This window comes from Vipera berus (genome assembly GCF_964194415.1).
Source record: "Vipera berus genome assembly, chromosome: 17".
Taxonomy (NCBI): domain Eukaryota; kingdom Metazoa; phylum Chordata; class Lepidosauria; order Squamata; family Viperidae; genus Vipera; species Vipera berus.
Genome location: NC_138220.1, coordinates 5,187,727 through 5,201,988, shown reverse-complemented (window position 1 = coordinate 5,201,988; position 14,262 = coordinate 5,187,727). Strand labels below are relative to the sequence as shown.

The following is a 14,262-nucleotide window of genomic DNA, read 5'->3' as shown; positions in this document are numbered from 1 at the left end:
GGAACTAACCCCCCCCACCCCATCCCCAAGGATGGGAAAGTGGGATTTCCTGCACCCTGTTCAGAATCCACTATCAGGACTGTTGCCTGGGCAATGAAAACTGCTTCTAGGTTCTAGTCCTCATTTTAGAGCTCTCCTTCCCGATTTATTTCTAAGCTGTCTGGGCACCGTTTTGTCCTGTTGCTTCGCCAAAAAAAACCCCATCTGATCTGCTGCTCTTAATCCTACAATCCCAGGAAGCATTTTGTAGACCGAAGGGCTTTAGAGGACCCTAGTAGGAAAGATGGGCACGTACATCATTTGAGCATGTACAGAATGCAGACGGGCCTCTGCAGCCTTCCATTCTCGGAATGGCTGAACAATTGGTGCTGCTTCACCCGCTGGCCGGTGGATTGAGCGAATCTCACCTCTGTCCACAGAGACCCCCCCGCCCCCCCGGTTCCTCTTTGCTTCCCCTTGTCCTTTCAGCCGCAAGGATGCAGAGGTAGACTGGGGCGGTACGTGGAGGCTCCAAGGATTGCCAGACTTCAGGCAAGGCGGCGGGACTCTCGCACAGGGCCCGGCCCTTGAAACTGCAGGCCGGGTGGGCAAAAGGCACCCAGCCGGGCGGGGTGGGGGGTGGGGAAGCGATGAGACAAGCCCCCCGATGCCCCGAGGCTGCGAGGGCTGCCTCCACGGAGGTCAGTCGGGCAGTGCAGCAGCTCCGCGGCTTCCGAGGGGTGCTCCATCCCTCACCTTAAGTCAGACACGTCAAACACAAGGCCTGGGGGCCGGATCCGGCCCGCGAAGTGGTTTCGTGCGGCCCGCGAAGCCATCCTGGAAACAGTGAAGGAACGGCCCCCACTGCCTTGTCCCTGGCCCAGAGACCCTCAGATCTTGTCCCACTCCTGCCCAGGCGGGAACGATGTAGAGCTGGCCACGCCCACCCAGTAGGCCATACGTGCTCTAGCCACGCCCACCCCAGTAGGCCATACGTGCTCTAGCCACACCCACCCAGTAGGCCATACGCGCTCTAGCCACGCCCACCCAGTAGGCCATAAGCGCTCTAGCCACGCCCACCCAGTAGGCCATACGCGCTCTAGCCACGCCCACCCAGTAGGCCATACGTGCTCTAGCCACGCCCACCCAGTAGGCCATACGCGCTCTAGCCACGCCCACCCAGTAGGCCATACGTGCTCTAGCCACGCCCACCCAGTAGGCCATACGCGCTCTAGCCACGCCCACCCAGTAGGCCATAAGCGCTCTAGCCACGCCCACCCAGTAGGCCATACGCGCTCTAGCCACGCCCACCCAGTAGGCCACGCCCACCCAGGCCACACCCACCCGGCCCCCTGAGGGCAACCGCAATGCTGATGCGGCCCTCCATGAAATTGAGTTTGACACCCCTGCCTTAAGTGCTCCCCGCTGTCCTGGCCGGGCACTGGCGATCGTGGGCACCACGCAGCCCCCGCGCATCCAAGCCTCCGCTCCAGCCGCGGGGAGCCGGAGATTGGGGCATCCGGAGCTCGGCTTGAGAAAACGGGGCAACGCGAAGCCCTTGCAAAACCCGGGGTGGGGGTGGTGGAAGAGGCAAAGAAGGAAAGCGGCGTTTCCGCCCTGCCACGCGGCGGCGCCAGAGAGCCATCCCAGCGCTCGCTCAGAGCCTTCCACGGACGGGATGCTGCCGGAGAGGCTTAGAGGGGAAGGGGGGAGCGGAGATCTGGAGCGGCAGCCAATCAGAATTCCCAGACGGCTCCCACGCCCACTTAACACACGCCCTCCTCTGACGGCCCCCGCTCCAGCTGTGCCTCCTTGCGGCCACGCCCCCTCCGCCTTGAAGCCTTCGATTCCCACCAATCGGGGAAAGGGAAGCGCAAGGGCGGGCCCCGAAGCCGGGCGGGCCGCGAAATGGGAGGGAAGGTTCAAATAGCGGGCCGGGCGGACGCGTAAGCCTAGAGCGTCCCTATGGAGGAAAAGTGAGTGAGTCAGCCAGCGAGCTACTGGAGGCCCCTTCTAGGAACTCGCGCTTTGGGTGGCAAGCTGCTCGGCGCCGGTCACCTGACCCGCGCCAGCCAATGGGGCTGCTTTCTTCGGGCGGGAAAAGGGGCGCGGGCGTGGCCGGGCCCTGAGGCACGCGTTGCTCCGGCCTAGCGAAGCCGGCGGGGGAGGCTTCGCGGGAGCAGGCCGGGGAGGGGCTGCCGCCGTTGCCGCTGCTTCTCCTCCTCCTCCAGTCGCGGTTTCTGCGGTTCTCCTTCCAGGTGCGGCGATGGCTTGCACTCCTTCGAGTGCCTGGAGAAGAACTTCGTGAGTGGCCGGGCCGAACGCGTCTCTTCCGGGGGGGTGGGCGGCCGAAGGGTTCCCCCAGCGCAAGCCCCCGCGCTCGTTGCCCGGCCTCGGGGCTGCTTCCAGCGCCCTTGGTAGCTCTGGAGGGCCCGACTGGCGAGGGCAGGCATCGACCGGGCGGCCTCGGCGCCTCTTTCTCTCCCTGGGGGTGGGGAGGTGTTGTGTTGTGTTGTGTTTTTTTTCTGTGTGTGTGTGTGTATAAAAATATGAGGAGAAGCTGCAGGGCTCGGCGTCTTGCCCGCCTTCGCAAAGGCCCAGCGCAGGGGTCTTCAAACTTGGCCCTTTTACGACTTGTGTGGACTTCAGCTCCCAGAATTCCTCAGCCAGCTTGGCTGGCTGAGGAATTCTGGGAGTTGAAGTCCACAAGTCGTAAAAGGGCTGGCTGAGGAATTCTGGGAGTTGAAAGCCCACAAGTCATAAAAGGGCTGGCTGAGGAATTCTGGGAGTTGAAAGCCCACAAGTCATAAAAGGGCTGGCTGAGGAATTCTGGGAGTTGAAAGCCCACAAGTCATAAAAGGGCTGGCTGAGGAATTCTGGGAGTTGGAAGTCCGCAAGTCATAAAAGGGCTGGCTGAGGAATTCTGGGAGTTGAAGTCCACAAGTCGTAAAAGGGCTGGCTGAGGAATTCTGGGAGTTGAAGTCCACAAGTCATAAAAGGGCTGGCTGAGGAATTCTGGGAGTTGGAAGTCCGCAAGTCATAAAAGGGCTGGCTGAGGAATTCTGGGAGTTGAAAGTCCACAAGTCGTAAAAGGGCTGGCTGAGGACTTCTGGGAGTTGAAGTCCACAAGTCATAAAAGGGCTGGCTGAGGAATTCTGGGAGTTGAAAGCCCACAAGTCATAAAAGGGCTGGCTGAGGAATTCTGGGAGTTGAAAGCCCACAAGTCATAAAAGGGCTGGCTGAGGAATTCTGGGAGTTGAAGTCCACAAGTCGTAAAAGGGCTGGCTGAGGAATTCTGGGAGTTGAAGTCCACAAGTCATAAAAGGGCTGGCTGAGGAATTCTGGGAGTTGGAAGTCCGCAAGTCGTAAAAGGGCTGGCTGAGGAATTCTGGGAGTTGAAAGTCCACAAGTCATAAAAGGGCTGGCTGAGGAATTCTGGGAGTTGAAAGCCCACAAGTCATAAAAGGGCTGGCTGAGGAATTCTGGGAGTTGAAGTCCACAAGTCGTAAAAGGGCTGGCTGAGGAATTCTGGGAGTTGAAGTCCACAAGTCATAAAAGGGCTGGCTGAGGAATTCTGGGAGTTGGAAGTCCGCAAGTCGTAAAAGGGCTGGCTGAGGAATTCTGGGAGTTGAAAGTCCACAAGTCATAAAAGGGCTGGCTGAGGAATTCTGGGAGTTGAAAGTCCACAAGTCATAAAAGGGCTGGCTGAGGAATTCTGGGAGTTGAAGTCCACAAGTCATAAAAGGGCTGGCTGAGGAATTCTGGGAGTTGGAAGTCCGCAAGTCGTAAAAGGGCTGGCTGAGGAATTCTGGGAGTTGAAAGTCCACAAGTCATAAAAGGGCTGGCTGAGGAATTCTGGGAGTTGAAGTCCAGAAGTCATAAAAAGGCCAAGTTTGAAGACCCCCTGGGCCAGCAGCAGGTGATCTCCAGCTGTGGCAGTGGACCTTCTGTCCATGGGGGCAATACAATCCCGTTGAACCTTCAGAGCGCTCTGGTTGGTGTGGAGGAGGTTTGGGCCAGGAGACACACACACAAAAATGCACACATCTCTTCTTGCCTCCCTCCCTCCCCCCCCCACCCCCCCCTCCCGAAGCAGGCCCTTTGCTTTCCGGAGGCTCAATTCTGTCTCTTCTTCAGATGGCTTTGCATAAGAAAGTGGAAGAGGACTTCTCCCAAGTGGAAAGCATTCAGATGAAGGTGGGTGCAAACAAACCCAGCCTCCTTTTGGGGGCGGCAGCTTAAATGGCCCTGTCCTCTCGGACACAGAAGGAGGGATGGAGTTTCCTGGGAGAAATCTGCCGGAGGGGGATAGGTTGCTAAGGGTCTTGAATGTTCGGACAAGGTTTAACGTTCTCTACACTTTACACGCATGCTTTGTTGGGGGGGTGTCTCCTCTCTCGGGTTGCACAGAAAAAATGTTTCCCTGTTACACCTATCAAAAATGAGGCATTTTGTTGGCCCTTAGCGCAGCGGTGACTCTCTTCTAGGCCCATGGGAAGTAATGCACCTATAATTTGGTTTGTGCTCTCTGTCCGGTTTTACTCCCTCGGAATCCTCCCCTGGCGTTCACTTTTCACGTCGTCTTTCTAGCCATTTCGGCATCGGCTTCTTTTGCTGGCTGCCTGTCAGCCTCTGAGAGCTAGGCCCGTAATGTCTCGAAGGTCTGGGTTTTGCAGCTCAAACTCCGAGGGGCTGCGAACTTGCCCCAGTTGCTTGCTGCTCTTGCTAAATGCAAGCTGGGAACTGAAAGCCCCAAAGGAGGCGGAGGAGGGGAAAGCGTCACAGGCAGGCTGAATTGTGCAAAAACCACCCCCCCCCCCTGTATTTTTTTGGGCCAGGTAAAAGCCTTGAGTGCCGACTGGGAGGAACGACACGAACAAATGAAGTTAGAGCAGGAAAAAGTGACAGAGCTGGAAGCCCAGATAAAGCTGCTGAATACCAAGCAGGAAGAAGCCATGGCTTCCCTTCATGCCGATATGATGCGTGCTGCCAGCCAGATCCAGGAGAAGGAAGCGCTGGCAGAGCAACTCAGGACAGAAGTTGCCGCCTTGGAGAAGAGGGTGAGGGCGGCCTGCGAAGAGGCTGCCAAGAGTGCCGCCGGCTTGGAAAAGGGAGCTCACGAGGCCCGGCTGGCTTTGGAGGCCACACTGGCCGCTCTCTGCCCACAGCTGGGCAGAGAGGAAGCGGTCAGGCAGACCTCGCAGTCTGAGCAGGAGACCCCCCCACCACAGCATTGCGAGCAGCAATTCCTGGCTGGCCAGGGCACCGAGTGGCCAGGAAAGGCTGGAGGAGCGGAAGCCGCAGCAGAAGAGGCTCTACGAGGACAGCCACAGGAGGTAGAGGGTGGCCTGCCGGAAGAGGTGAGCTCTGCCCGGAAGGATTTAGCTCAGCTTAACGGTCCTTGTGCTGGAGGACGATTCCGTGGCTGGAGGTGGGGACCTCTGCTGAGGACTGACCCTCTGGAGGGGGGACGGAGAGGGACTCTTGGGCACAATTGCTCTAGCTTCTTGGCTGCAGCATTAGACAAAGCTGAGCTGGCAAGGGGGCATCTGGATGAACTCAAGCTTCCCCTTCAGCCACTGCAGGAGGAGGAGGAGGAGGACGACGAGGCTGGCTCTTCTCATCTGTCTGAGGCCAGGTCTTTTGCCTCTACAGGTCTCTAGGTTCCCTTGATCTCGACATCCGCCCTAGCAGGCCTGTATGTAGCCTGTCCCACCTTCTCACTCACTGGGGTGGCCACTTTTTCTCTGGGCACACGGGTATGGGAGCGGAGGCTTTCCTGTCTGGGCTGGCTGAGAGAACTCGAGAGCCAGGCTCCTGACACTTCGGCACTGCTGGATTTCTGGGACGGGGAGTCGGAATCCGGGGGTCGTGAGGGATCACCTATTGGAGCGCGGGGTGGGTGCGAGAAGCGCGCAAAAGCTTAGCCAGGACCCCCTGGGTGTCCGCCCCTAGGAAGGAATGCCCCCTGAGCACCATCAAGCGAGATTTTGCAACACTGTTCTTTTTTTCCTTCCCCCCCCCCCACAGGCCAAGCCCAGAGCCCGCAGGGGCATGGCTGTTGCTTCGTCCACCGGTCATCTTTTGGCTCAGGGGAACGAGCTGTGTCCAGAAGCCTGCTCAGCTTTCGGAAATGCAGAGGGGGGGAGGAGGGGGGGTGTCTTTGGGACTTCTTTCTGGGAAAGGCTTCTGCTCAAGCTGCACAGGCTTGAAAAATTACTTCTGCTTGTTACCGTTGCCTTTCTGAGGCGCATCCTGCTGGATCCGATTGTCACTTAGCGTTGAATAAAGATGTGCACACTTGCAAAACGGGCACCTTTCTTTCGGCCAGCGTGAAGAGGCCCGGCACTGCGCGGATCCTGATGGAGCTTCTTCTTCCCCTCTTGCGCGGTTTCAGTACCATTGGGCATCTTACTTAGCCATATCTGGGATTGCCACCAGAGGGCGCCCTTGTACCACCGGCTAACTCCTCCTGCGCCAGCCTTTCTGGATGGTTGGGAGGGCAGCTGGGGGAGTTGCTCAGGCCTTTGGTGGGGCTGCCAATCTTTTTTTTCAGAATAGATAGCAAAATCCTCTTTGGGCCCTTGCGCTGAGTGTCCTTGGCGAGGCATTGAGGCCCTTGCAAGGTGACCCCGGCCAGGTTGCGAGAAAGCAGCCCCGCAGGTAAACGGGCGCAGCTCTCCCGGAGGAGAGGCAGCTCCTGGGATTTTTATTTTATTTTTAATCCCATTTATATCCCACCCTTTTCCGAAGACTCAGGGCGGCTTACAATTTAAGCACAAACCAATGTGCTTAGCAATAGCCTTCATTCTATGTATATGCAGACCTGTTGCTCTCCCCACCCCCACCCCACTCTAAATGCATCTGAGGCTTCTTTGACCTTCGAAAGGTGGGCAGGTGATCCCTTTGGACGACCAGAAGGCGGCTGTTGAGGCTGTGGCAGCATTTGGGGTGCCTGCGGTGGGCTTTCCTCCCCTGAGTCTTGATTGAATCCATCCTTCGCTGCAGTCTTATCCCCCTTGACATGGATTTTTTTTCTGAACCAGCAGAGTGGACGCTTAAGGCCTCCTCCTCTAATTCCTCTTATTGCTGATCTTCCTCGTGGTTGCCGATTATTGCTTTTGGATTTTACACGGGTTGATTTTATTGCACGGCATCATTTTTCTTGAGTGTTTTATGGTAAGATAATGAAAAACTGGTACGAATTCCTCCAGAAGTGGAACATTTGTCCGCCATAAATTTTATCTCCCTCCCGACACACTGATGCAATTAAAGCCAGAGCCAACCACCACATCTCTGGGGCAGCAAATTCCACCAGGATCTTCTCCAGCCCATGGGTTCCAGCGGGTGACCGCAGAACTCCGCCACCGAGAGACGCAGAAAAATATATCTGCAGCCACTTCCTCCTCGCAGCCGTTCCCAATTTACAAAACCCTGTCGTGGCTCTCTTCAGCAGACCTCGACTGGAAAAATAAAATCCAGCGCATGCTTGCCAAGGACTCTGGAGCTTAACCCACACATGGAATTCCACAGCCCGCCACACAGCACGGTTGCCTCTTTCCCCCCCCCCTGCCCCAAACCTGCCTTTCCGTACGACTCCACGGGCTCGCAAGGAGCCTCTTGCTATGCAACTTGCGAATTGTCTCCTTATCGGGAGAGCACTTCGGACAGGTTGAAAAGGTGAGACGGCATCCAGTCAGGAAACCGCCACACTCTACATTTCAGTCTAGCCATCCCACGTTCAGTCAAGAGTCATAACATCTCTTTTTCCTCTCCCGCTAAAGAAAGGAATGCGCTGGGAGGGACTGCCCTGCTCGCCGAACAACCCTACAATTACGTGGGGAAAAATGGGCAGATTCTTCTGGTCTTGATGGGTTTTTTTTGAGTCAGGAACTGGACCCCAGCATCTATGTGCAGCCTTGGTTAAAAAAGGGGGGGGGCTCGCTCTCCTCACTAGGCCCCCTAAGTCCTTCTGGTTCTTAAGCAGAGTCGTTGGCAGCAAAATTAAGTTTCCTAAAAAACAGAAAGAGTGCAGAATAAGAGTTATGGTCCAGTAGGCGGTAAAATGCTGCAGGATGTATATTTTATGAGAGGGGCTGGAGGGCGGACTGGAAATGTGGCTTCTGCTTTTCTCTTCCTCCTCCTCTTCCTCCTCCTCTTCTTGTGGGTCGCAAACGCAGATCCTGCTAAAGGAGCGAGACGGTCTCTCTTCTAGAAGTAGCAAAAACACGGGCTAAAAATCGAATGGCTTGGCGCTTTGGGTACGTCAGCTTGGCTAAGCTGCGGGGTTTTTTGTTTTTTTTTTTTGTTTTAAACTCAAAAGCAAATAACTTTCTTTTTTAAAAAAATAGCCTGTAATTGGTCTAGGTGGATTTGAGCAGGGAGACGGGCCTGCTGTTTATTAGGGGAGGAAAAAGGACAATTCATCCTCCTGAATCCCAACCATCGCCCTTCTCCTTGTTATCCGGACCCATCGCGGCTCCCTAGAAAAAGCAGCAGCAGTAGCAGCCATCTTTAGTTTGGGCCAAGCTGACAGCTGCTTGGGATGGCCGGTCGTGTGCCCAGAGGCCTCTGCTGCCTACGTCTGCCCTGGTTTCTGGCGCCTCTCTTGGGCAGGGCGCAGCCGCAGGCAGAGCCCGATCCAGGGCCCTCCTCTCGATCCGGCCAGGTGGGGGTTGCTGCTTTTCCCCAGGGCTGCTGCTCTTTGGCCCTGGGTGCCTTCGGAGGCCCTTTTGGAAACACGGTCACTCCTCCGGATCCCGGTTACGGTTTCAATCTGCGCTTCCCCGCCTTTGGGCTGGTTGGCTGGTTTGCCTTCCCTTGTGAGTGTCCGTGCAACAACTCGGCACAGGCTGGCATCTATGTATCCAGGGGGGGGGGGTAATGATGATGATGATGCTGGCAGCAACCCATGTCAACCATTAGTGCCAGTCAATTTGAGTGTTCAGTTGACTGAGGTTCATGTTTAATGAATAAAATTTTAATAATAATAATAATAATAGTGGCAGCAACCCATGTAAACCATTAGTGCCAATGAATTTGTTCAGTTGACTGAGGTTCATGTTTTAATAATAATAATAATAATAATAATAATAATAATAATAATAAGAATAAGAAGAAGAAGAAGAAGAAGAAGAACAAGAACAAGAACAAGAACAAGAACAAGAAGAAGAGACAGGACAGCCATTTGCCTGAAATGGTATAAGGTTTCCTGCCTGAGCAGGGGGTTGGACTAGATGACCTCCAAGGTCCCTTCCAACTTTTTTATTATTATTATTATTATTATTATTATTATTATTATTATTATTATTATTATTATTATTGTTGTTTTGTAAAATAAAGAATAAAATAAAAAACCTGTTTTGGTTGAAGCTGTGGTTCCTTGTTAGGGCAGCAAATAAACCCTCTGGGAATGAGCTTCTGGATTCATATCTCATTGACACTTGTCTGATATTAGTACTTCTGAACAAAGGAATAATAATAATAATAATAATAATAATAATAATAATAATAATAGGAGATACCTTTGTCAACCATTAGTGCTAGTGAATCTGAATGTTCAGTTGACTGAGGTTCACGTTTAATTAATAATAATAATAATAATAATAATAATAATAATAATAATAATAATAATACCACCACCTGAATATCCTGACTTTGGAACTGCCTATACTCAGGCGTTACCTTAACAGCTCTTAGGTCCTTGGTTAGGACTTGACCTGTTTAGTTTTTACTAGTTGCAGACTGTGAATCCGATTAAAGATTAAATCTATCATGATGATGATGTATAAAAAATAAAAGGGACTCGGGAGCAAAGGCAGAGCAAGGTGGCAAGGACCTCTTCCTGCCTGCTGCTCACGGGTGTTGGTGGGGAGGCACCCCTAAGTGGGAACAGCAGCCCCCCCACCCTGTTTCCTTCCCTCCTCTCCACAGGTTCCCCAGCCCTGCTCTAGAGAAAGCAGCAATCTCAGGATTGGGGGCCAAAGGCAGGCCACACACCCCATCCTGGCTTCCCAGGTTGGTGGTCCAGACAGAGTACACAGGGTCAGGTTCCTTTACAAGATTGCCTCTTGAGCTGTGCAATCCTTTGCACCTTTTTCCTGCTAAGCTTGTAAGCCGCCCTGAGTCTTCGGAGAAGGGCGGGATATAAATGGAATTAAATAAATAAATTTTACGGCTCCCTTTTCTAGGTTCGGAGGCTCTTTGAGGCTCCCCCCACCCTTTGCTTTTAACCTCTACAAATGTTTTGAATACAGGAATAAGTTGTTGAACCGTGTTAGTGGAAGGGAGGGTTTGTAGCCTACCTTCACTTCAGTTGGGATTAGAATACTTGAAACAGAAATAGACATTCTTCGTTGTGGCTTAAATGCTGTCCTGGTGGGGGGGGGCGGAAAGGAAACACCAACCGTTGTCAAGACAGGAACATAAATCAGGGATAATTGCATGTTATTGTTTATAGAGAAAGCAAAAAGAAAAATGGGAGGCCGAGGTCTGCAGCTGATTAAAGGGCGGCCTGAAAACCCTGTTATATAAATCCTGTGTCACCTCTTATAGGAACATGATGTCTCACTGAGGGATTATTCTAAAATCTCTCAAACAAGCTTGGGAGATAAGTATTGTCTGATCGCAACAGATTTGCAGCAAGTATTTTTATAGCCCTTCACAGCAGGCTCCCATTATAGATTAAAGGCTCTCTGTTAGCTTGGGAGGAATGTTTTAGTCGAAGTGGATGATATGCCGGTGATATGATATGATATATGTTTTAAGGGGAAGGTGAAATAATTGAGGCAGAGGAGAAAGAAAGAGACTGGAGGAAGTAGTACAGGATTGTGAATTCCCCACTTGGCGCTGGCCTTTCTTAAGTTTCCGTAAGGCATCGTACATTTCCTTTGAAATAAAGAGAAGGCTCAACGGTTAGTTTTGCCTCGCTGAATTGAAATTTCACTCTCCTTTGCGTCTTATATTTAATTTTAGAGGCAGAGTGTCTTCACGCTGTTAATTGCAGATAATTTGCCAAAAGCTCAGTAGCCTACGCTTCTGTTTCTTTAAATAACTGTCGTCAGTGCTGAGTCTCCTTATTGCCGTATTTAATCTGGATAAAAGCACTGTTGTCAGATTTTTAGCTTCAAATCTTTGATCCCTGTAGAAATTGAAAAAGTGGGCAAATCCAGTAATCTAGACAACTGCTCTCTTTCTTCAAGATAGAAATCTTCCTTGGATTCTGGTGTTACTGGTAATTAGGTCGCTTTCATCTTTAAGAAGGCCCTGATTAAATCTTAACCTAAAATTATCAGTTTTATAAAAATGGGCCAGCCATTTCCTCTCCTAAACCTAGCGTAGAAAATTTCACTCAATCAGTTTTCTACTTTTTTTTTTAATGTGAATGGAAAATGCCACTGAGACACCTGCCAGAAAAAAGTGAAAAATATACAGACGCTAACCGACCGACTCGTAGTAAAATGAACATACTAAGGTCAACGGATCTTTGCCTAATGTAATCTCTTTGGAACGGACTACTTTTCTACACTAGAATGAACACACACAATTTTTATGGCCGTCCGTCACAGTCAGTGACACGTACATCCACCCAGAGACACATGTGGATGTACATGTATACATAGCGAAAAGTGACAGTATATTGTACTAACTAGTATCTTCGGTTATGCTTAAGCTATGTTTAAATTTGTAACTTAACTAATCTTAGATTCAACTCAGTTTTATGGACTACGGTATATAAAGTGGGAGTTCAGAACTCCAGGAATTGTTGTGCAAATAGCAAAGCCAGCATTGCAGGAGCTGCAATCTAGGTTCTTCCTCCTGATGCTGGCTTGCGGTGATAGTCCCGTAAATTGACTGCCTTTGCTAACATCTTTCCAGGAGCATCTGTGACTGCAACAGACTTCTGAATGGGAGAATCCAGGAATGAACATAGCAGGATGACAACGTGGTCGCAGGTAAGTCAGCCAGACATTTATTTCATTTATTTATACCCCACCTTTATTATTTTTTTAAAAAAATAAGGTGGTGAGCACACACACACACACACACAGAGTATTTCCTTCACCTGTTTTCCCCACAATGTCCACCTAATGTCCAGCTTTCATGCCTAAGGCAAGACTCGAACTCGCTGTCTGTTGGCTTCTAGCCGCCTGCTTTAACCGCTAAACCAAATTGCTTCTTAGTTTGCGCAGGTGAGCTACTGTGCTAGTTATTAAAACAGGAAAAGCAAAAAAAACATACAAATTCCCTGCTTTGACATCACCATGCAGGAATCGGCACTGAAGAATTTAAATATGAATTCAGCTTGCCTTGCCAAAAATTAAATAATTTCTTGCTTAAATGTTAAAGCATCAGCATCGCTTGGCTACATCTTATCTCTTGTTTCTTTCCCTAATTTATGTATGTATATGTAACTCCTCCACACTAACTATTCCAGTGACTTCTGGTGATGCATAATGATTTTACTTTGTATTTAGGAAGAAGGAAGTCAAAATGCAAACGTAACTTATTTAATGTATCTTATCTAAATAGTCTATACACACAATGTATCTTATTTAAACAGTCTGTATACACAAATATAAGGAAAGTCATGCTTCAGCCCCTTACAATATTGAAAACACGTACTGTTTGTGTGGAATAAATGAGTGCACACTAGTTCTGTACAAAGATCGGCCAGTCTTCTTCCCTCCTTTATCTTGTCAGAAAGAAGCACCATTTGCAACATTTTTCTCAGCATTGTAGAATACAAGGAACAGTATATTTTTTTTCCTTCAAGAAACAGATTTATTGTTCTTGTTCCCTACCTATGTCCCACAAACAGTTCACGACACCGGGAAAATCTCACTGCCTAACTATGAGGAATGTATTTTCGGAGCCAGGACACAAAAGTGCAACCACTTCTGCCTCAAACTTTGCCAGCATTTGAACCCTCACTTGGATATTAAACGCCAAGGCGTGAGAAAGAAAATTTCTAGAAGTAGCATTCTGGGCGTAGGTGCCATCCCACAACCATATGGCTGTAACAAGGCGTTCTCTGAATTGGGCTATCAAAACGCAGTTTCTGTTCCTAACCTCCAGGCAGGCAGCGACATGCTTGGGAGAAATAGCCTGGAATTAGTAGGCAAACCTGACCTGGCCTGAATAAGCAGCATAGCTGTGTGTATATATATATATATATATATGGTTCGAATCTCAGATAAAGGGTATGACTGACTGATGAGAACATAAAGAGTTCGAAATGATCATCTCAGCCTCCCAAAATTCCTTCGTTCCTTCCGACGTGATCTAAAAACCTACTTGTTTGAACAAGCCGGCCTGGTCTGATGGGTTTGGGGTTTTAATTATTGTTTTTAAGTAATTTATTTATTGTATTTGGGCACTATGGTTTAATCTGTTTTTAATTTTTGTATTTTGGTATTTATTGCCCTGTTCACCGCCCTGAGTCCTTCGGGAGAAGGGCGGTATACAAATAAAATAAAATAAATAAATAAATAAATAAATATATGTATATATGTATATATACATACACATACATACATATATTTACATACATATATACGTATACACACACACACACACACACACACACACACACACACATATAAAGAGTGTTACATTGACATTAAGACAACAAACGAACCAGAGGAGCGAGTGAGGAATGGGGTTTTTCCTCAGCCGCCTCAGTGGAGTTTATTTTTAAAAGCTGTAATCACACATGCTAGCTTAAAACTAGTCTCTGTGTGCCCGTCTAATGTGCCCGACCCTGGAATGTTGGTTTCCCCAGCGAATGAAAATGTTTGCTTCAGCATTTCTCTGGGAAGACATATGTGTCCCTGGAGCCTTGCTGGCTGAGATCAGAGCAGAGCTGTCAAAGGGAAGCAGGGCTTGGTCAGAGCCAGAGAATGAGAAACTGCTGTTCTACTTTCCGGGCGAGTAAAATGTCTCTCACTAGGGCAGGGGTAGGCAACCTCGGCTCTTTTATGACTCATGGACTTCAACTCCCAGAATTCCTGAGCCAGGCTCAGGAATTCTGGGAGTTGAAGTCCATGAGTCATAAAAGAGCCGAGGTTGCCTACCCCTGCACTAGGGGCATATCTGTAGATGCCTTAGGTCAGGGCTAGGCAACCTGGGCTCTTTTGTGACTCGTGGACTTCAACTCCCAGAATTCCTGAGACAGCCAGTTGAAGTCCAGGCCTCATAAAAGAGCCAAGATTGCCTAGCCCTGCCTTAGGTACTCAACTGAGTGGGTTGTGGCTGAACACTGACATCCGTTTGTCTGAGTGA

At 50.3% G+C, this 14,262-nt stretch overlaps 1 protein-coding gene across 4 annotated transcripts; it reads left to right on the top strand.

The window, feature by feature from the left end:
* The first annotated feature begins 898 nt into the window (after window positions 1-898).
* LOC308675943 (uncharacterized protein) lies at window positions 899-6,280 on the top strand. Of its 4 annotated transcripts, none has more exons than XM_081341612.1 (5): window positions 899-1,955; window positions 2,238-2,283; window positions 4,117-4,176; window positions 4,818-5,339; window positions 6,010-6,280. In XM_081341612.1, the coding sequence occupies exons 1-5, from the start codon at window positions 1,945-1,947 to the stop codon at window positions 6,256-6,258; spliced, it is 888 nt and encodes a 295-aa protein (XP_081197738.1). In that variant the 5' UTR covers window positions 899-1,944; the 3' UTR covers window positions 6,259-6,280. The 4 variants fall into 4 exon arrangements, with proteins under 4 accessions (XP_081197738.1, XP_081197739.1, XP_081197737.1 ...); XM_081341613.1 differs by having other exon boundaries at window positions 5,556-6,151; XM_081341611.1 differs by having other exon boundaries at window positions 4,818-5,677; window positions 6,010-6,123.
* The last annotated feature ends 7,982 nt before the right edge of the window (window positions 6,281-14,262 follow it).